Here is a 20,451-nt window from a genome sequence, read left to right as displayed (position 1 = left end):
GAATATAAAAATGGTAATGAATGATTCTCTGCTTGCATTACCCAATTAATTCCGTTACGCAACTACATAAATCGTCCACCCAACCTTAATACCGTTCCTTATAAGTATGTCACGTGCCGTTTCTCACTTTTCACAAACGTCAAAGTCAAATGTGACATTTAGTTGTCATAAATCGGCAAAAAAGTAGAATTTTTTTGGGATTTAATGGTTATGAATATGCGTGCATGTTTAAATTCATAACCGAGTTTAAAACCATTTCAGTGGATAATTAGTAAAGTATTTCTTTGTTTCGTTCTCTATACGAAGCAAACTTTTAATTTTCCATCACCAAGTGTCGAAGAGCGGCCGTTAAACTAGTTGGTTTCAATTGGCTTCAGACGTTTCCGAAAAAATGGCGGATCCGAATTGCAAGAGTCGTCTTCAAAACTTTAAGAACAAGGGCAAAGATCAAGATGTAAGTAATTTGGTTTTTTGTATTTATATCGAAAAATTACTTGGGAATTGTGATTTCTATACATCGTCCATATCCCAAATATTACTTTTTAAATGGTAGGCAACTAGGTGTTCCACCAACATTTTTTATTCATTATTAATCACTTTATTTTACTGTAATGCTTTTGAAATTATAAACGTTTAAGTTCAAATTGTTGTTATTTAAAGAGTTTTGTTTGTCCATGACCCTAGGGCATCATGGGCTTTGCTAGTGAAATTTAATTCAGTCTTAAATATAATGTGGATAATGCTATGAGGAAAGAATTATCTTTAATTTTACTGTGTAATAAAAAACCAATTTTACTAAGTGATAATTTTACATTACTGGTTCACTGTTTTAATACCATTAAATATTTTCAACACTAGAAAAACTAAAATGTAAATGTTTGACTATCCAAAAAGGCTGTATAATTTCTTTTAAAATGTGTGCAAAAGGAAGTCTACATTTTGTTTGTGTTTATCTTAAGGCTTTTCACAAAAACCCAAGTTATAATGGAGATTCAAGAGGTGCCATAACCTGTACTATATGATACATTTAATACTTAATAGCAGTTCGAAAAATACAACTACAATAATATCTGAATACCCACAGGCAAGGCTGTAAGTAGAGTTATAGATAAAGATGTCTTTTAAATAAAAAAAAATCAAAGTAAACATCCCAATAAGCTTGAAACCTAGTCAAATGGTTTTTTGCAATTCAAAATTTTCAAATCAAATGCCTCTTACTTTTATTATTCTACTTTAACAAATATTATTATTAATAAAGTTTTTCATAACAGTAAAACCCAATCTTTAAAGCTTTACCCATAGACTCATAGACAGGTATTTTTTGTTAATGAAAGTCTTTTGTCAAAAATTCTACACAAATATTAGTTTAAAAAACTGTAAGAAAATAAAAACTCAACATCTCTGCATAAAACAATAGGAGGTCTACTGATTGCCTAGAAAACTGTCATTAAAAAATACATTTTCTGTACCATCATTACTGCATTCTTATATTAGCCTGTTAAACATATAATAAATATTATTGTAATTCAATCTCACTAAGAAAGAGTTTGTAAAGATATTGGACCTTAAATTGACCTTCTGAGAGTGCTGATGAGTGATACACTAAGTAGTTCTAAGGTAATAATTAAGTGAAGGCTGAAGTGGGTATTGAATATTTTATTTTAAAAGAACTTCAAGTATTTCTAACAGTTTCCGACATTAAAATTGAAGAGTAACCACAAAACACCACAGCAACTCCTTCCTCATTTAGGTTCAGGTAATCTCTCCAACATAAAGTATTGTATGAGTAGTATAATATACTACTAAGTACAAATTCTCTTCTGGGATTTTCCTAGAAGCTATGTAAAAGGCAATTCATGGTTGTCTTTCACTTATAATTTGATGGAATATGGATGAATATTCCATATTCCTGCACACCAGAACATTGTATGTTATGTCAATTCAAGCAGAGAAGTAGAAGCAAAGTTCTTAATGTAATATATATATCAAATTTTGATCTAATGCCAATAAAAAAATTAATTATCGAAAATCACCAGAATAGGTTGGATAAAAATTTATGATTCAATTACTTTTGTCCAAGCTCTTGAATTTAATTACTTTTATTTAAAGAATATTATTACTTCCTTGTTTCGGGAACTGAGTTTTCTCAGCATTATCATCAACAGGGAGGATCTTAAGTAATAAGATCTTCACTTCTAGGCCCCCTACTATTGCATGTAAATGGTCTCAGTGAGTTTTCAAAAAGGTTCTGTCAGTCAATATGCTGATGACACTTCCATAATCTTGGTGGAATATCTGGTCCTAGGGCTACCTGTCAACAGTACTCAAGCAGTGAGGAGGATGCAGAAGTGGTGTAACAGTCATGCTCTGAGGTTGAATGCTGATAAAACTGGGCTAGTCATATTTTCCAAAACCACGCTGCTTGTGAGGCGGAGCAGAAAGTCGCTCCAAGAGGTACCTTGGTTAAACTTACATCTTAAACATCTTGTAGGTCTAATTTTACTGGACTCATTTACTTACATGGTTCCATTTTTTTATATTCTTATGCTAGCCATTTTTGTGAAAAAACACTTGCACCTCTTTAATACTAATTCAGACCATTATGCTGAAATGTCTATCATTACTAGGGAGAGAGCGGAACTAAGTATCCCAACTCATCACTCTGCATTCTGTCAGAGATCTCCAGCTTTTGCCACTATTAAAATATATAATAGATTTCCTCTTGCCACTTGAAAATGATAAAATGTAAGGACACTACCAGGTGTCATTTGGATAATTGTATATATATCCTTTCAATTGGCAATTTTAATGTGTAAGTAATATTTATATGTATCAAACTCAAGTTCCATGTGGTTAGTTAATGTGTATTGAGTTTTTATTATTTTAATTGCACTGTCGACATCTTATCAAAATTTTAATTTTGTGATGTTGCTATTGTCTAGTTTTTTAGATTTTAAAAACAGTACATTTATTATGAATTTTGATTGTTACAGGAAATGAGAAGGAGAAGAAACGAACAGACAGTTGAGCTTAGAAAAAACAAACGCGAAGAAACGTTACAAAAACGTCGTAACGTGCCCGTCGTAGATTCAACTGACGAGGACGACTTTGACAAGACCCTCTCTAACACTAATCTTGACCAGCTGGTGGCACAAGCCGCAGCAGTAAACAACCCTAGTCTGCAACTAGCAGCGGTACAATCAGCCAGAAAACTACTGTCTTCCGATAGAAATCCGCCCATAGACGCCTTGATACAGAGCGGAATTCTGCCGATTTTAGTAAAATGCTTGGAAAAACACGAAAACCCACCGTTACAATTCGAAGCGGCATGGGCCCTTACCAATATCGCTTCCGGTACTTCGGCACAAACGAATAAAGTCGTATCGGCTGGGGCGGTGCCCCTGTTCCTTGATTTACTGCGCTCGCCGCACCAAAATGTTTGCGAACAAGCCGTGTGGGCACTAGGTAACATTATAGGCGACGGGCCAGTACTTAGAGATTATGTTATTGGGTTGGGAGTGGTCGAGCCACTTTTGTCATTTATTAAACCAGAAATTCCCATTTCGTTTTTGAGGAATGTCACTTGGGTCATTGTTAATTTGTGTAGGAATAAAGATCCCGCTCCGCCGTTACGTACAATAGAAGAACTTTTGCCGGCACTTAATGCTCTTATACATCATACAGATATCAATGTAAGTATACATTTTGTAACTTTATAAACTATTGTGTCTACTATCATAAGTATAGTACTCACTTGGCTCTCATGGCAAGCTATCTCAGATATTTTTTATTTTATTTATTTACAGGTCTTGCCTACTTTCAGTACAAAATTACAATTATAATAATGTTTAAAACCCTAATAGAATTACGTAGTTAAATAGTGCAATCTTAAAAATATTTAAAAAAAGTTACAATTTCATAAATGTCTAAATGATGGTTTTAATGTACATATCATAACAAGCAGGTACAAAGTTTTCAAATATAGTCACAATAAGTTTAAAAAATAATTTGAGATCTGCCTAACCTCTTAAAAATAGGAAAACATAATTTTTCTTGTAATATCTAATATTCCTTGGTTCAAATCTGCTTAAGGCACATTTTTTTGATATTAGTTTCAATTTTTTCCTTCAGTACTAAAAAAAATAGTGTATATTACATGTGCGTAAAGTTCTCCTATTTTATATTAATAAACACTTGTTTAACAAATAATTCTTTAACTTATTTACAATTTTTTGCTCACTTAGATATTAGTAGACACAGTTTGGGCATTAAGTTATTTGACTGATGGTGGAAATGAACAAATCCAAATGGTAATCGATAGCGGCGTTGTGCCCAAGCTAATACCGTTACTGAGCCACAAAGAGGTTAAAGTGCAAACTGCTGCCTTAAGAGCAGTAGGAAATATTGTAACTGGTACTGATGAACAAACACAGGTAAAAATATACGCTATTGTTAAAACATGTTTCAATTTATATTAACCTAATATTAATATTCTAGGTTGTCTTGAATTGTGATGCCCTCTCCCACTTCCCAGCACTTCTTAGCCATCATAAAGATAAAATTTGCAAAGAAGCCGTTTGGTTCTTATCTAATATTACTGCAGGAAATCAAAGACAAGTTCAAGCTGTCATTAATGCTGGTGAGTAATTTCCCCCTTAACTACCGATGAATTAGTTACTGATGACTTAATTATTGTTTTAGGACTTTTACCAAAAATAATCGAAAATCTTAGCAAAGGAGACTTCCAGACCCAAAAAGAAGCCGCCTGGGCAATTTCAAACCTGACCATAGGCGGTAATAAGGAACAAGTAGCTCGCTTAATTCAAGAAGGCGTCATACCACCGTTCTGTGATTTGCTCAATTGTAAAGACGCCACAGTTATTCAGGTAATTAAAATTTAAAATTATTCATTCAGAAATAAACTTTATTGGGATTTTTATTTGAAGGTTGTACTAGACGGAATTAACAACATGCTGAAAATGGCCGGATCGCAAGTTGAAGAGCTTTGCACGATGATCGAACAGTGTAACGGACTGGATAAAATTGAAGGGTTACAGAATCATGACAATATTGAGATCTATAAGCTGGCCTATGATATTATTGAGCAATACTTTAGTGGAGATGTAAGTATTTAGTTAAACAATATTGCATTCTTATATTTATATAAGTATCTGATTTAATGGGCAGCAAATTACGTTATTTACAATATTTGTAATTAAACGTTTATATTAGTAGATAGATATAATATAAATAATAAGAAAGTTGAGCAAGTCTGTATACAAAAGCATTTATTTATTGTCAGGTTTCAGTTGATTTATACTAGTATATTTTGGTATAAAAAAATAGTAAGAAAAGTTTATAAAGAACCGGTGACATCAACAGGCGGCAAAATCCGCGCATCTCGTTATTCTATCTATCGGGTCAGATGACTATGTCGAGGTCTGAAGACAGTGGAGGCGGCAGACTTGTTGAAATTATTAATATTTATTTGTACTTAGTTCGCTAATTATTTTTAAAACAGGACTTCAAATAGCTAGCTGAAAATTATTCTTTATTCGCATTTTTTTTAAAGGATTAGGTCTTTTAAACGACTTGTGTAAAGAAACAAATTGGTGTAAGCTTAAAGTTTTATTTCATTATTTTACATATATATTTTTATTCACTATCAGATAGTGTATTACAACCTAAATCAGATTCATCCGATGAAGACCATTCGATCTCTTCATCAGATGAGCCTGTATTTACTGTAAATTTTAAAGAATCCAATGCTTCATCAAAAAGGTGATGACTTTCGAAATATTGTTTTTCTATGTAGTCTATATTAGTGTTGTAAAAATCCCGATTAATTCAATATCCGGACAATATTGATTCGGATGAATTGAAAATTCGGTTTTTTCATTCGGATTAATTCATCCGCTCGATGTCTCGCCCGTTCGGCAAATAATGCCATGTTTCGGGCTCGATGCTCGACCGTCCGATAAACGTTTTTTATAGCTGTTTTTCGAATATAAGGTATGCATTATGCAATCCATTAGACATTTCGTTTTTACGGATATCTACATGATGTTAAAACTAAAATAGGTAATTATGTATGTAATAAATCAAGTGTATTTTAAACGATGCAAAATATCAATACAAAAATGCTTTGTTTACTTGGTTAGTTAGTTTGGGCGTTCTCGTATTGTCTCTTAAGTTTCTAAAAGAGTACAATAAGGATAGATAAAGCAATATTTACACAAGGCCCCGCGACGATATTGCCGATTGCCGGGTTATTTGTCCGGACGATTTAATTCGGATTCTCTTAGCCGGTGGAACGTGGAACTTCGTGAGCCTCGTGCAAGCTCATACAATTATTTCATTGTCGGTCGAACGTACGACGGGCGGCGTGTATCCGGACGATTTAGATATCCGGATTGAACGGACGATTAATCCGGACTCTTCGCATCACTAGTCTATATGGTTGCAAATATTTATCCACTCATCATTCGAAATTTTCGCAATTTTACTTACCTTTTACAATAAAAATCGGATAGTCTAACTAAAAAAACTATAGTCTATTTCACTATTATACTTTAAAAAAAACACACACAACAGATTTTAAATGCCTTATAACACGATTAACTCACTTCCCGTACGAGACGACACTGACTAGGCCTTCAGGCTACGTCATAAGCTTTAAATCCCCGGCAGGTACAAAGAAACGAAGTACGGCGGCTGCTTTGTTCTTGCGGTTTCTTTAATAAGAAGCGAGAGAAAATATATTGCGGTCGTCTTTTCTCTCTGCCACCAGATTTTCTATCGATTTTGTGTTGAAAAATGGGTTTGTGCGCATATTGAGCAGCCGGTTCTTTATAAACTTTTCTACCTATACTAACATCTGTAATTATTAATAAGCAAAATAAAGATGTTAAAAGATTTTTGATGGTTGAAAGAAAGAATAAATATTGGTTAAGGTTCTAATGGTTGTGTCTGTTTGTCTAAACAGGTCTGAATGGACGGACACACAATGTAACTTATGAATGAGCATTAAAAATGCGATTAAGAAGTATAATTATAGCATTAATTATTAAAAAAGCCACTCATAACTACTCTAAGTGACCACAAAAATGTGTAATTAATAAAATTCGTGACTTCGAACCCCGAATTTGGTCAACGAAACGTTTAATTATCTTTACAGAAACATAATGAGTCACGACGTCTTCTGTTTCAGTGATTGACCGACGTAAGCCGCCTATACAACTAAATGTATTTAACTAAATCGTCTATATCAGTGTCGACTCTCATAAGAATAGAATAATTCTCCCTTCTGCTTTTTAAACTAATAATTGAACATTGGTAATATTAACTTATTGGTATTGACTAAATAGTTCATCACTATGTAAAACTTGGATCATTTTCTTGATTCGTTGGCGTTTATTCTGCTTGCGTGACGATGTAGACTTGAAATTGACATTTTGCTTTTACTTCTGATTGATGATACCTTATTTGCATGCTTTTTCAGCTTCATTACCCTATTGATTTCTTTATGTTTAATCATTGTTATTACTAAAATTGACAGCAGAACAGAAAAAAGAGATTTATTTTATTTAGATTGCATTTTTGGTGAAAATATCATAAAAAGAACAAAATCTAAGGTTCTGTAATTCTGAATCTAACTAATTTTTTCGTTCTTATGGAATTGGACCAGGGCGAAATGAGGAAAATTGCCTTTGTCCACAAGAATGGTTAACAAGGTTATGATTATTACTAGAATAGTGTTTAAATTTTCTTTTATTGCTTGTGAAATGCACTCTTTATTTTATTTCCACCAAGTTAATATAAATAAACCAAAAACCGTAAAATTTAAACTACTTTAACGTGAAATATTAATTACTTTTAGGCCGAAGATGATCCAAACTTAGTTCCATCCGCAGGCGACGGCGAATTTAATTTCGAACCCAACGTAAACGCTCCGACCGAAGGCTTCAAATTTTGACTGGCTTGACATGGACGACGGAACGAAAATTGGGGATGAAAAACCAGTTTTCCGCTTTCTGTTTTGTCAAAACAAAAAAATTACTAGACATCGTACGTTCATTTTAATTTGTACATATTATTTTAGCTGTAACGACTTACATGATATTTATTTATCTATTGATTATTCGAGTGTATATTTTATTTTATGGGGATCTTCATTACTTATCTTTGCTTAATAAATAATTAATTGTTTAATAATACTTGTTTTTAGACACGGTTATTATTGACTATTTTTTTAAATTCGTTTTCATGTTATGGCAGATGCTGATACGTCACTATATATATTTTCAGTATTTCAGCAGAAGTTTGATTGAATTCAACCTATAGTTTAAAAAAAAGTTTAGTTAAACTCTGCAGTAAGGCAAGTTATATAATCCTATATAAAATTATTTAGCTAAAATAAGACTGCGGTTTGTCAACTTTTTATATTTGGCTGCTTTTTATTTCTCTTTTAAATTAATAGTAATTATTAATATTATGGTTATTATTTAAAATGATCGTACACTAAAATGTTAGGGTGATAACATTTTTCTAAAAGTTCGTCCACGTATTGCGTTACGTGGGTATTTCTTGCAATAGAGTAATATCATGTCCGCTTATTGTCTTTATGATCTGTTAATATATTAAGTGATTTATTATAATAGGAATGTTTTATTTTTATCTTATTCGTTCCTTCCTTTATAATTGAAGTGGATAAAAAACAAGACTTGTTTTGACAATATAATTGTGAAATTGATTTACTCAATTCTTAAGATAACGGATCCAAATGTCAATCAGTTCCTGAAGTTCGATGAAACTTGTTTTCTCGGAATTTTACTGCATTTACTAAAATTAGATAATTTAGGGGAATTTATTTGATATCATTAACACTAGCTCAATCTATTTTCCTAGTTTTGTTTCATTGAAGAAAATTTAATTTTATTGCATGCCATAAAAACAAGTGGAAAGTACCGCTAGGCGTATTTTAATAATAACTAAAAATGCTATAATACCTAAAACGAACACTAGTATCCATAGGTAAAAATAGTGACGAGTTGCAATAAACCATGTGAAAAATGACCTCTTATACAACCCTTAACTTTATGTCTGAAAATAGTGTGACTTAAAGATAAGTATATTTTAAAAATATATATTTTGCCTGTATAAGCAAAACAAGATTTAAAAAATTCAGTACGATACCGAGATATAAGAAAAAATGGTTTTATGACCCATCTCTCTGGTTTATTAAAAGGCCTGACAAATAAATGGGATTCTTAGGATTTTTGACTTTATTTACTAGACTGCAACCTTAACATAACTGTTAGAAATGGACCATAGAGAGATCGAAAGGAAAAATATAACTGAAATCAGTAACAATCTATTTACTGCAAGTCAGAGCCTTTAGCTTGGTATGATTTCTGGCAAATATGAGTTTCATGACCATCAAAGTGGTCATCATATTTGGTTTCTCGGGAATAAGATAGACTTTCTTACAGAAGTTATAAATAGGGGATTTAACAGGAATACTGCCAGATAGGGAACATACAATTGCTTTTTAGTTTTAATGATTTAATTTAGGTACCAAAAGACGAGGAGTATCGAAAAAGATGGAGTATCGAATGTTTTAGTATTGAAAATTTAAAAGATGGTGAAAGATTCCGTATTACCTGATTTATTCAACGTTGTGCTAAAATCGATATTTCAGCACCATCGTCAAAGATCCTAGATATAAATAATCTTGAATACTAAACATTACGTCCTAAAGAAATTTATTTAGGCGCTATTGTCTTAAACTCACAAAACATATCTAATAAACATTTATTAACATCTTAAATTAAATGAAATAATAGCACTACTACAATAATAACAAAACCTCAATTAATATCCTTTTCTACCGCGAAATCTTTGTCTGGCATCCAACAAAGATCTTTTGCATTCGAAAAATGTGTTTCTTAAAGCCATACATTCGGTAGGGACGGTGCCATCGGTGACTTTTAGACACTCTCTTGGAGTCTTTTTGTGTACTCGACAACATTCACTTTCAAGCAGACACATTTTTAAATCGGCTCTGACCCCGGCACAAGCACTCTTGTCCTTCAAGGACTCGTTTTCTTCCTCGTATCGCATCATCTTTAGGACCTACACGAATTAAGTTTTAATGTGTTAGCAGTTAGAAATAAGTCATTTAAAATGCTAATTTATACCTCAAGTTTTTTATGAGAAAAGTATACAAAATTAGTAAGTTTATGCAAGAAAGAAAGTAGTAAGTTAATTAAAAAACTTGGTGTAGAACTAAAGAGATAAGGAAGTTGGTCATTTAATAATAAATTACTATTAACTTTTTACTTTCAAGGGTCTGATTGTAACATTTGACCAAAATTCTAATATTGTCATTAAAAGTATGTTTCAGAAATTTAGTGAAAAGTATGCATTTCTATTGAGTCTAACATATGAAGTACTAATTTCTATCAAGTAATATTATATAAAAAAATATTGAAACAGAAGAATACAAAACCTGCAAACTTATGTATACTCACTCACAATAAGAACAAATAAAAAAAGAAAGCAGTAAAAGGATCTGGATATATTCAATATTCCTTATTCATCCAATACTTAAAACACACTCTCTACCAATTACATATCTTTTATAATCTCCACGAATTGGATTTTTATTAATTCAGTGATAAGTCATTAGAAATCTTTTAACTTTCATACATAATAGATTGTATTGGGTAAAAACTTATTTGCAAGATTTTTAATGTGGTTATTGAATTTTAATTGAAGTCAAAATCCATCCTTGGCAACTTGAAAGATGTTGTTCCTTATAATATGATTCACAATGAAGATGTTTAAAGAAAGCAAACATTCAAACAAAAGCTTATTAGCAAACATCTACTAAAACTATGCAAGCCTTTATTGAAGGTCTTGCAAATCTTAACATTATGCAGCTTCATTAGTGAAAACAACTTGCTCAGTATAAATACACAAAATTGCATGAGCCTAAATGGCATCATAATTATTCCACAAAAAATGTTGTGAAATGTCCAAATGTCTTTCACCATCTTTTAAATTATGTATATAAAAAAAATCTTTGATCAATTTAATAGAAATCCTGGACTTTATTAATTTAGCAGAATATTTTGCAGATGACTGAGAGTTAAGTTACAGAATGCTGTCTTTAATTACTTAAATAATTACTTTAATTACTTTAATTAAATACCTTTATAAGGAAAAAAGTATTGTGTATATATTTTTAATCTTTACATTTATAGTATGTTATTTAATATTTTTTTGTACAACCCAATAATAATGTTTTGAAATACCATGTATTTAGAACAATATATAGCAAGTATGAATTTGATATTCCTATTTTCAGTCTATACTCTACTTATGATTTATGTGTAGGTGATGTTAAGACAACACTGAATATTACCAGATCTTTCTTTATTCTGTAATGATATTTTAAGGTGCTGATATTTATTTCATGGGGTTGGGTGCGTATAGTAATAACTTATGAATGGGAATCTAGCAAGTAGTTTCATATGCACCACTCCATTTTCATATTCCATGTTAGTAAAAGTTTCACAAGAGCTACATTCTTTACGTGTAGAGATTCTCTTAATTGACTGACATTTTATTTAATACTGCCTTTATCTTTTCTGTAAGATATGTATAGTATTAGTGTATTTTTGCATTTCAGTATTACTATGCACACTCAAGAATTTTCATAAAACTTGATAAGTAAATAAATAAATTTTCATAAATTTGTTCAATAGGGTTTTTGATAATCTTCATCATTTGATAAATATACTAGGTAATAAGCACCAAGTGTTAAGGGTTTAAAAACCTTATTTATTCAGAATCTAAGGGAAGTAGATTTTGAATTATATGCCAATTCCAGACGATTAAAGAAATTGTTTTAAAGGTTGAACTATCTAAGGGGTTTAAATTCAATAAAATAGAAAAGGCGGCTTTAGAAGATAGTTGGGTACTTAAATACCAACCAGAAATAAAGGATGATCCTGGAAACCATCCCCAATTGCCTGGAGAAAGAAAAATAATAATTTTAATCAATTGTCAGGGTACAAAAAGTAATTTAAAGAGCCTGGAGGAAAATAAATATTATTAGAATCAAATCTAAGGGTTTGAACCCCATTTTACTTATTTATTCAGAGCCCAAAGGCCCAGGAAGAGAGTCAGACCCTGGATAATGTCCCTGATTGCCTGGAATGAAGAAAGAAAGAAAATGTGCTATATTAGGTAAGACAAAATCTTGTGCATAAGCATCCTAAAAAGTTACAAATTCACAGAAGAACTAATACATATTTCTAAACTATAAAATTTTCAAAAACACATCAAAAAATAACAAAACAGGCTTAAAAATAAGTAAAACCGCTGTTAAAAACAGAAGTTAGAGGAGGTAAATCAAACAATAATAGAACAAAACAAAAGCTAATAAGAAAAATAATCAATTGTAAAAACAAAGTGGTTTGGGAAACCTGTGAAGGGAAAAATATGGTGATTATGAGCCCTTACAGAAGTTGCCGTCGGAGCAGTATATTTAGAAATTTTCGATAAAACAGTTCTTGTGTTCAGGTCGAAAGCTTAGACAAGACAAGGCAGTCAAGTTTGTCTAAATATTTCATCATAATGATTTTAATACTGTTGCGGGCCAGAGGGGGTGAGAGCCTTGACAGGTATAGCATGTTCCACAAGTATTTTAATCAAAGTGGTCTATTTGTGTTGCATGCTGTAATGAGAGATTGAATGTGTTTAGAAAATTGTGATAGTTTGTTCTGAAATTCGGCCGAATATTTACTCATCTTTAGGTGTGAGTAAGAGCAGAAATAGTAAATTTAATAGTGTTTTCATATTTTGGTTGAAGCGTTTATTTGATTTCGTTTTGTAGTTGGGTTGAAAAATTGTTTTGAAATGATTGAAAAAAAATTTTTTTTAAATAGTAATGATTCTTTATTTTTATTTAAGGTTTGTTCAAAATCAGGGTGAATGTGGTCCTATACTTCTTTTTAGATCTAAAATTTGTGAACCAAGAATATTCTGGATATTCTAATAATCAAATAGTGCAGTCTTACCGGATATAAAGCACCAAAGATAATTAATATAAAGAAATCAAATTAAACTTAAAGTTGGAAAGAAAATTAGTAGAATATTTAAAATTTTTGGGAAGAAAAATAAATATTTTGAGATAGAAATGTCATTTGTCAATTTTATAGATTTATGGATGGCGGAATGGGATTAATGCGTTTAATAGCGGAATAAAAACTTTTAACATGCCGTATCGGATTTTTATTCCGTTTTTTAACACTAAGTTGTTGCAGATTCCGTCGTTCCGCATTTTCCATTTGGTAAGTTAAGGTCCTGCGTGTCAACTGTCACCGTCAACCAGATCAGCTGATCAGTGCTTATGCTACGTTCCCGAATTACAAATTAAAATAAAAAATTCAAATTAATATTAATAAAATTGATTCTTAGACTAGTTTCTGTTGATATTAATTTTAATTATTTATTTAATAAAGAGCTGCGCTTAATTATTTACTTATGTATGAAAATTCATAAATCCATTTAAAGAACCAATTTTCCAATGTTTTCAAAAGTGTTTCTTTATACTGATAGAGGCAGACTCTATTGTCTCTCAAGATTAGCTGTAAGGTAAGTACTTATAAGGAGAAATAGTATATTTAATATCACATTTGTCAATTCTCATTGATCTCATATCTGGACATTAATCAGCCTATTTAATTAATTCAGTGTTTGTTCTACAAAAGCTTGTAATAACATATTCCTGTCTATAGACAATATTGAAACATTATTTTGCAAAAATTAATATTTGGTTTATGGAATATTTACTAACACATAAGTCATAACTACTCTCCCATCAATGTTTATATTTAAGAATGCTTGGTTAATGCAAGAAGTTTAGTAATTCACTTAATAAATGTATATAAATTTAACTCATTCATCTTTCACTATATGCTTAGCTCTGCTTTAACTGGAAATTCCATCTTGTATAATAATAAGAAACTCTTATTTGATAAACAGTCTTAGACAATTTCTAGAGCTATTGTTATCCTTTTATTAAAATAAATTAGCTTTAAAAATGTGTGTATTTTTTTTTCAATAAAGCTCTACACACACGTTAATAATACTAGCATTGATACATTACATACAAGTATCTAAATCTATAAATAAATATGCATTAGAGTTAAAAATGCAATTCAAACTGATTTACCCTGGATACAATACAATACCAGTTTCTTTTAATTAGATTAGATGTCCTTTAAGTCATCTCTTTTTAAATATTGGCTAAAAACCTTTAATATTTCTAGGTGAAGAGAGATAAGGAGAAGAAGGATGCCTCTGTGTCTCAACCAAGCATCTCACCTCAGCTGATGTAAAAACTTTATACAAAAAAAAAACATATTATCAAAATTTCCTCTATGTTACAGATGGTTGATAAAACTATTTCTGGGAAAAATCAGAAATATAAATTGCCTATTGACTCTGTGCAATGCATCCAAAGTCAAAACTTGAATCGTAGCTTTAATATGGAGGGTAAATATTTTAAATTTAAAAGTAGTTTGACACAGTAAAATTTTTTATTTAAAATACATTTTTACAACAAATTATAAAATGACAACAGGAGGGAATTGCCTGTTTTAAAGTCCAAAAATTAATTGATTCCTGAAAGCCAGACAATATAAAAGTATATTGACATAATATTCTTATCAGCAAATTAAAATAAACAAAAATTAAATATTGTACTTATCACACTCAATAAATAATGCAATTAAGAGGTCCAACATTATCAGTGTTATCTGTTGAAGGCTAAAATATAATAAGACAAAATTGCTATTTGGTTTGCGCGTTCTATGGAAAAATTGCGGCATTATATAAAAAATGTCTTCTAAAGTATTATTAAGTAGTGTGAGAAATCAGTACTATTATATTTTGAGGGTTTCTTTAAGGTAAGCACAGAAATAAATCAATCCTGTCTTTTCATACTTGCAGCTTACCTCTAAGAGTTAATAAAACCCCAAGTAAAATGAAATGATCATTTTGGGAAAAATATTTCAATTTTAGCATAAATGCGCATTTTTCTACTTCATAAGGCTTTATTTAAATGTGGTTTTAGGGCGAATATTCCCATTAATAAAATAGAGTTAGCTTACCCACTTTAGTGTAAATAAATATGTAAACCTTTTCAGAAAATACAGCACCCCAAGCTACATTCATAACCCTGGCTCTGCACCTTTAAAATGCATAACTCTGGGCAGACTGCTTGAAGAAGCAGCAACAAAATACGGAGATCGACCAGCCTTAATTTCCCGAGCCCAAAACCAGGTTCTCACCTTCCAACAGGTGCTAAAGCAAGCTGATAAGTTAGCAGCTGGTTTTAGATCCGTCGGTTTAAATCCAGGGGATCGGATTGGAATCTGGGCTCCTAACATCTCAGAATGGTATCTCACAAATATGGCTTGTGGACGGGGTGGGTTTGTTTTGGCAAGTTTGTATTAATACTATATAACAAAGAACATTCCTATGATGTTTTTATTTAGGTGAATATAAATCCAGCTTATTTAGTTCGAGAATTAGAGAATTGCATTACTAGTGTGGGCGTAAAAGCGATCGTTTGTCCTCATAAGTTCAAGAATCATGATTACTATGATAATATAAGTGAGCTTGCGCCTGAACTCTTGAAACATGATCCGGGAAAACTAAAATCTAAAACTCTACCCAGTTTGAAAACTGTGATAATAACAGACAAAGCTGATTTGGAGTAAGTGAATTAATATTTATTTATTATTTTGCCACATGAGAGTCCAATTTTTAATCGTTTTAATAATTTAACAGACAATTTGCTAAAGTACTTTCCGTCACAACCTAGTATTTTTTTAATCCACGTGAGTGAAATCTAAAAAATCTCAAAACTTATGATGAAACAATTATTTCGAGAAGTGATTTTGTCTATTTTACCTCTCTAACATACTACAAGCCTGCATTGTCATATATTAGAACCTAAGAAGGGTTTTGAGACCTACAGAATATGTATTAATCCCTTGAAATTCTTAATTCAATTTTACTTCTCATTTCAAATTACACCCCTCTATACTTTTCAAATAGGCCGACCGAATATTAAAAAAATTTAAACAATTTTTTTAGAGGTACATTTAACTTTGGCGAAATCCTAGATAAAGCCTCAGATGGTGATATAAACAGTATTAAAAACATGCAAGATTATTTAGATCCTGATGGATTAGCGCATTTACAATTTACATCGGTAAGTACTCTTTGAGTATAAACTCTCTTATATTACTGCTGCTACTTTAGGGAACAACCGGAAAACCAAAAGCAGCAATGCAAACCCATTTCCATATAGTTAACAATGGCAACAGCGTCGGAAAACGAAACGAGCTGGATAAAAAACATCAAACCATTTGCATGCAAGTTCCATTTTTCCACGTTTATGGAACAGTAATCAGTCAAAGTGCTGCCTTAAATCATGGTGCCACCCTGGTACTTCCAAATTTAGGTTATGACCCTGATAAGGCCCTGGATGCTATTCGGGATGAAAAGTAATTAGTTTTGTTTATTTAATGGAAAAACAGGTAGCTTTTCAGTTGACTTACACTTAATATAAATAAATTTTCAAGTTGTGATGATGATAATGCATGCATTAGATCTCATTTTTGATCTCTTTAGGTGTACGGTTATCTATGGAACGCCCACAATGTACGTAGACTTAATTAACAGACAAAAAGTTAGAAAAGAAATTATCTCTCCAGAAATTGCTGTAAGTGGTGGGGCGCATTGCAGCGTAAACTTATTTAAAGAGATGAAAGAAGTTTTGGGGGTTAAAAAGGTTAAGGCAAGTAATTTTCCATCAGATTAATTCTTGCATATGAAAATAGTTTCGTTTTTAGTCTGTGTACGGTCTGACTGAAACAACTGCTGTAGTTTTCCAGTCGTTATTCGATGACGATGAGTATCATTCGACATCTTCAGTTGGTTATGTTTCTGAGCATATAGAAGCGAAAATTATAGATGAAAAGGTAATTTCTTATGTATCCTTAAGAATAAGCAGGTCAAGGGGAAAAAACACAAAAACTGTCATAATCGGAATGTTTTACGACGTAATAGCGTTTATTTACACAAAAAAACTACTCAATTATTTTTTTTTTGTGTTTCTTACCTATCAGCTTTAATGTGGTGATAATTTAACCGTTTTTTAATAAATTAGCGTTAATTAAGAAAAAAAATTGCAGGCTTTACTTCGGTAAAATAACGACTATAAACTGGCCAAAAATTTTTAAAATAATCAATAAAACCTTCTTGTCAGGCGTGGTAGTTCACCCTTGTTGTACCCAGTTTTACTTGATATTATTTCATTACATCATCCAATCTATAATAATTATAATCGAGAAACTCATAAGAAAGTTAGGTGTTTACATAAAGTAAAGAAAAAACTTGACTTTGATTTTGTGGTGTGGCTTAAGGGCTAAAATCATTTTGATATGGAAAAAAGCTTCTAGATAGCAAAAAAAAAATTTGCCATTGCCAATTTACATTTTAGGGTACTATTGTACCAAGAGGCACCCCTGGAGAACTATGCATTAGAGGCTATTGCAATATTTTAGGATATTGGGAGAATGAAGAAAAGACCAAAGAATTGATGGGGGCCGACAAATGGCTTAGAACAGGGTAAATATATTTGTTTTTTTTTAAATAAATTTCTATTAACGATTTGGTAATTTTCAAGTCACTTTATGTATTTAAATGCCTTCAAAAATTGTGTTTTAACGCTTCAATTAATTTCAGTTTTCTCTAAAATGAACATTTTATTTCTAAATAGAGAATCTCAAGAAATCACTATCAACTGGAATATTTTCTAAATCTTAAAAGCTCACCTATTTAACTCCAATGTACAAATCTGGAAATAAGAAAGATATTACAAACTACAGGCCAGTATGCAACATCTTTATCAAACTTATTATCTTGCACTATTATGGATGAACAATTTGAGCTGCTCAAAGGAAAATCTTAATTTGTTAACATATGTTGATTATCTGTCGGAGATTTTGGATTGTACCGGTGAGATCCACGTAATATATAACGACTTCTATAAGGCATTCGACAGGGTCACTATTTTACTATTTTAATTTAGAAATGGGAAGCTGATAATATTGGCGGTAGTATATTGATTTGGATGATTTGGAGTTACCTTAAAAATCACACTCAAATAGTAAGGGTACACAATTTCAAATCTAAAGTGTCAATCACTGTGCCTTTGCCAGGTGTTCCTCAGGGGTCCCATTTGGGTTCCCTTTTGTTCAATGTCTTTATTAATGACATAAGTGTTTCTTTTATTCAAGATATCTTTGTTTTGCTGATGACGTCAAGTGCTTTATGTCTTTGTCATCTCTTCATGAGTGCCGCCGACTGCAGGCTGATTTGAAAAGGCTGGAGTTGTTGTGTCCATGTAACGGCGTCAAATTTAGGTGCCACTCTCCTTGTTTCTCAAAGAAGAAAAACAATTTGATTTTTGAGTATGAAATCAACATCTCTTCATTGAGTAGAGTGTCCTCTATTGCGGATTTGGGAATTACAATTGATCGCTCGATATCTTTTGTAGAACACATTGATATCCAAGGCTGTAAGGATGTCAGGATTTGTGAAACTTTGTACTGTTGATTTTTATCGATTCTGTATCTGAGAGACAAATATATTGTTCCTTAATTAGGCCTATTATTGAGTACCCTTCCTCTGTCTGGAATCCCGCTTATACTTGTCACATTCACAGAATTGAACAGGTACAAAGAAAGTTTTTAGGTTTTATGGCTTTGAAAATCTGTAGGGTTTTCATTATGACTATGGAACTCTTCATGAGTGCTTATCTCTACCCACTCTGAAGGCTAGAAGGGATGAAGCTGATTTAAAAATGTTTTTTAAACTTATAAACTCTCTAGTGGATAGTCTTCTACTATAGGCATAGACTTCTACATAGGAGTTACTATTTTAACAAGGCAAACGAGATATGTTCAAACGTTTAATCAACCCTATAGGCGCACTAATATGGGATTAAACTCATTAATTTCAAGATTCCCTAAATTAGCGAATTCTCTTCCTATAGACCTCTTCAAGATGCCTTACAAGTTATTTGTGAATTTGATTAGGAGTGTTCCTTGAAATATATTGATTAAGTTGATATTCAGTTTTAGTAAATATAATGTATTGTGATTATACTGTTAGGCATGTGGTAAAGATTATTTTTATATTTTATTACTCAAAATTTGTAATTTGATTTATTATTGTAATTTAATGGGCAGTCCCGTGAATAAATAAATAAATAAACTTTCTTTGGCTAGAGCCAAAAAAAAACTACAAATTACAAGTTATTTTTTTTTAATATCCTTAAACTCAATACAGTTTACTTTTTCAGAGATACGTTCGTTTTGGAAGAAGACGGATATGGCAAAATCGTAGGTAGACTTAAAGAAATAATCATACGTGGCGGAGAAAATATTTATCCAGCTGAAATAGAAAATTTCTTAAACGCACATCCGGACATATTAGAAGTTCATGTAAGTTTAACATGAAATTTTACCATAAATATAATAATATTTATAATTTTAGGTAATCGGCGTTCCGCATGAAAGATTGGGAGAAGAGGTGTGTGCGTTCGTACGCCTTGCGCCAAACTCCACCTTCACCTTGGAACACCTGAAATCGTTTTGTAAAGGGAAAATATCACACTTTAAAATACCGTCCGTATTAAAAGTGATCGATGCGTTTCCAAAGACGACTTCGGGAAAAATTCAAAAGTTTAAATTACTTGAGCTTATGAAGTGAACAATGATAATATATAAAAATGACTTAAACGTTCGGACTATACATTGTAATACGTGGCAGCAGTCTATTGTACTTTGGTCTCACTCCTGTTCGTTGCAACTTATTAGTCCAAGCGTTTTTAATGAACAATACTATTATTTGATTTTTAGCTTTTTTTCATGATTTATTACAAGATTTTTATCAACAATAAATATATAAGAAACTGGACTATTTTTGGTTTTATTTCGGTGGAAAAAGATCTAATTAGGTTGTTTTAACCAGCTTAATTTAGAGTTAAGATTTATCGTTTTTATTACAAAATAGCTCGCTTTATGTTGGTCAAATTACTGTTTTAAATAAGTGATCATCGAATATACATTATTATTTTAAATATTCGTCTAAATTTTATAGGTATTTTTTTTCGTAAATCCCTAAAATCGGTGTCCAATAAAATGAAGTCAAGAATCTTGGTACAAATTTTTAGTGATTACGTTATGATTTAATGTATGCACATTTTGGGAATTTTTTGGACTAAGGATTATTTTTGTTCTGCATGTTTCTAGTTTAATATCACTGTTGTAACATACTATTTAAGACAAAGGACTTAAG

At 31.4% G+C, this 20,451-nt stretch overlaps 3 protein-coding genes across 4 annotated transcripts; 2 read left to right on the top strand and 1 right to left on the bottom strand.

The window, feature by feature from the left end:
* The first annotated feature begins 154 nt into the window (after positions 1 to 154).
* Positions 155 to 8,657, top strand: LOC126743931 (importin subunit alpha-3). The gene is made up of 7 exons (XM_050451211.1): positions 155 to 454; positions 2,994 to 3,692; positions 4,245 to 4,433; positions 4,498 to 4,639; positions 4,702 to 4,886; positions 4,947 to 5,123; positions 7,880 to 8,657. Exons 1-7 carry the CDS (start codon positions 392 to 394, stop codon positions 7,973 to 7,975), a joined length of 1,551 nt encoding a protein of 516 aa, XP_050307168.1. The 5' UTR covers positions 155 to 391; the 3' UTR covers positions 7,976 to 8,657.
* Positions 8,658 to 9,799: 1,142 nt separating this feature from the next.
* On the bottom strand, positions 9,800 to 13,238 carry LOC126743804 (cytochrome c oxidase assembly factor 5). Its single transcript, XM_050451028.1, has 2 exons — positions 13,089 to 13,238; positions 9,800 to 10,134 (listed from the first exon to the last, which is right to left on the bottom strand). The coding sequence occupies exon 2, from the start codon at positions 10,123 to 10,125 to the stop codon at positions 9,874 to 9,876; it is 252 nt and encodes an 83-aa protein (XP_050306985.1). The 5' UTR covers positions 10,126 to 10,134; positions 13,089 to 13,238; the 3' UTR covers positions 9,800 to 9,873.
* Positions 13,239 to 13,440: 202 nt separating this feature from the next.
* On the top strand, positions 13,441 to 20,070 carry LOC126744001 (medium-chain acyl-CoA ligase ACSF2, mitochondrial-like). Of its 2 annotated transcripts, none has more exons than XM_050451309.1 (10): positions 13,441 to 13,665; positions 15,222 to 15,516; positions 15,573 to 15,793; positions 16,177 to 16,294; positions 16,345 to 16,589; positions 16,717 to 16,882; positions 16,938 to 17,066; positions 17,588 to 17,715; positions 19,454 to 19,595; positions 19,648 to 20,070. In XM_050451309.1, the coding sequence occupies exons 1-10, from the start codon at positions 13,598 to 13,600 to the stop codon at positions 19,861 to 19,863; spliced, it is 1,728 nt and encodes a 575-aa protein (XP_050307266.1). In that variant the 5' UTR covers positions 13,441 to 13,597; the 3' UTR covers positions 19,864 to 20,070. The 2 variants fall into 2 exon arrangements, with proteins under 2 accessions (XP_050307266.1, XP_050307265.1); XM_050451308.1 differs by lacking the exon at positions 13,441 to 13,665 and adding an exon at positions 14,815 to 14,981.
* Positions 20,071 to 20,451: the final 381 nt, after the last annotated feature.

The sequence above is a fragment of the Anthonomus grandis genome, chromosome 13 (assembly GCF_022605725.1).
Source record: "Anthonomus grandis grandis chromosome 13, icAntGran1.3, whole genome shotgun sequence".
NCBI lineage: Eukaryota > Metazoa > Arthropoda > Insecta > Coleoptera > Curculionidae > Anthonomus > Anthonomus grandis.
The sequence above is the reverse complement of the archived record's forward strand: the minus strand, read 5'-3'. Positions and strand labels throughout refer to the sequence as shown.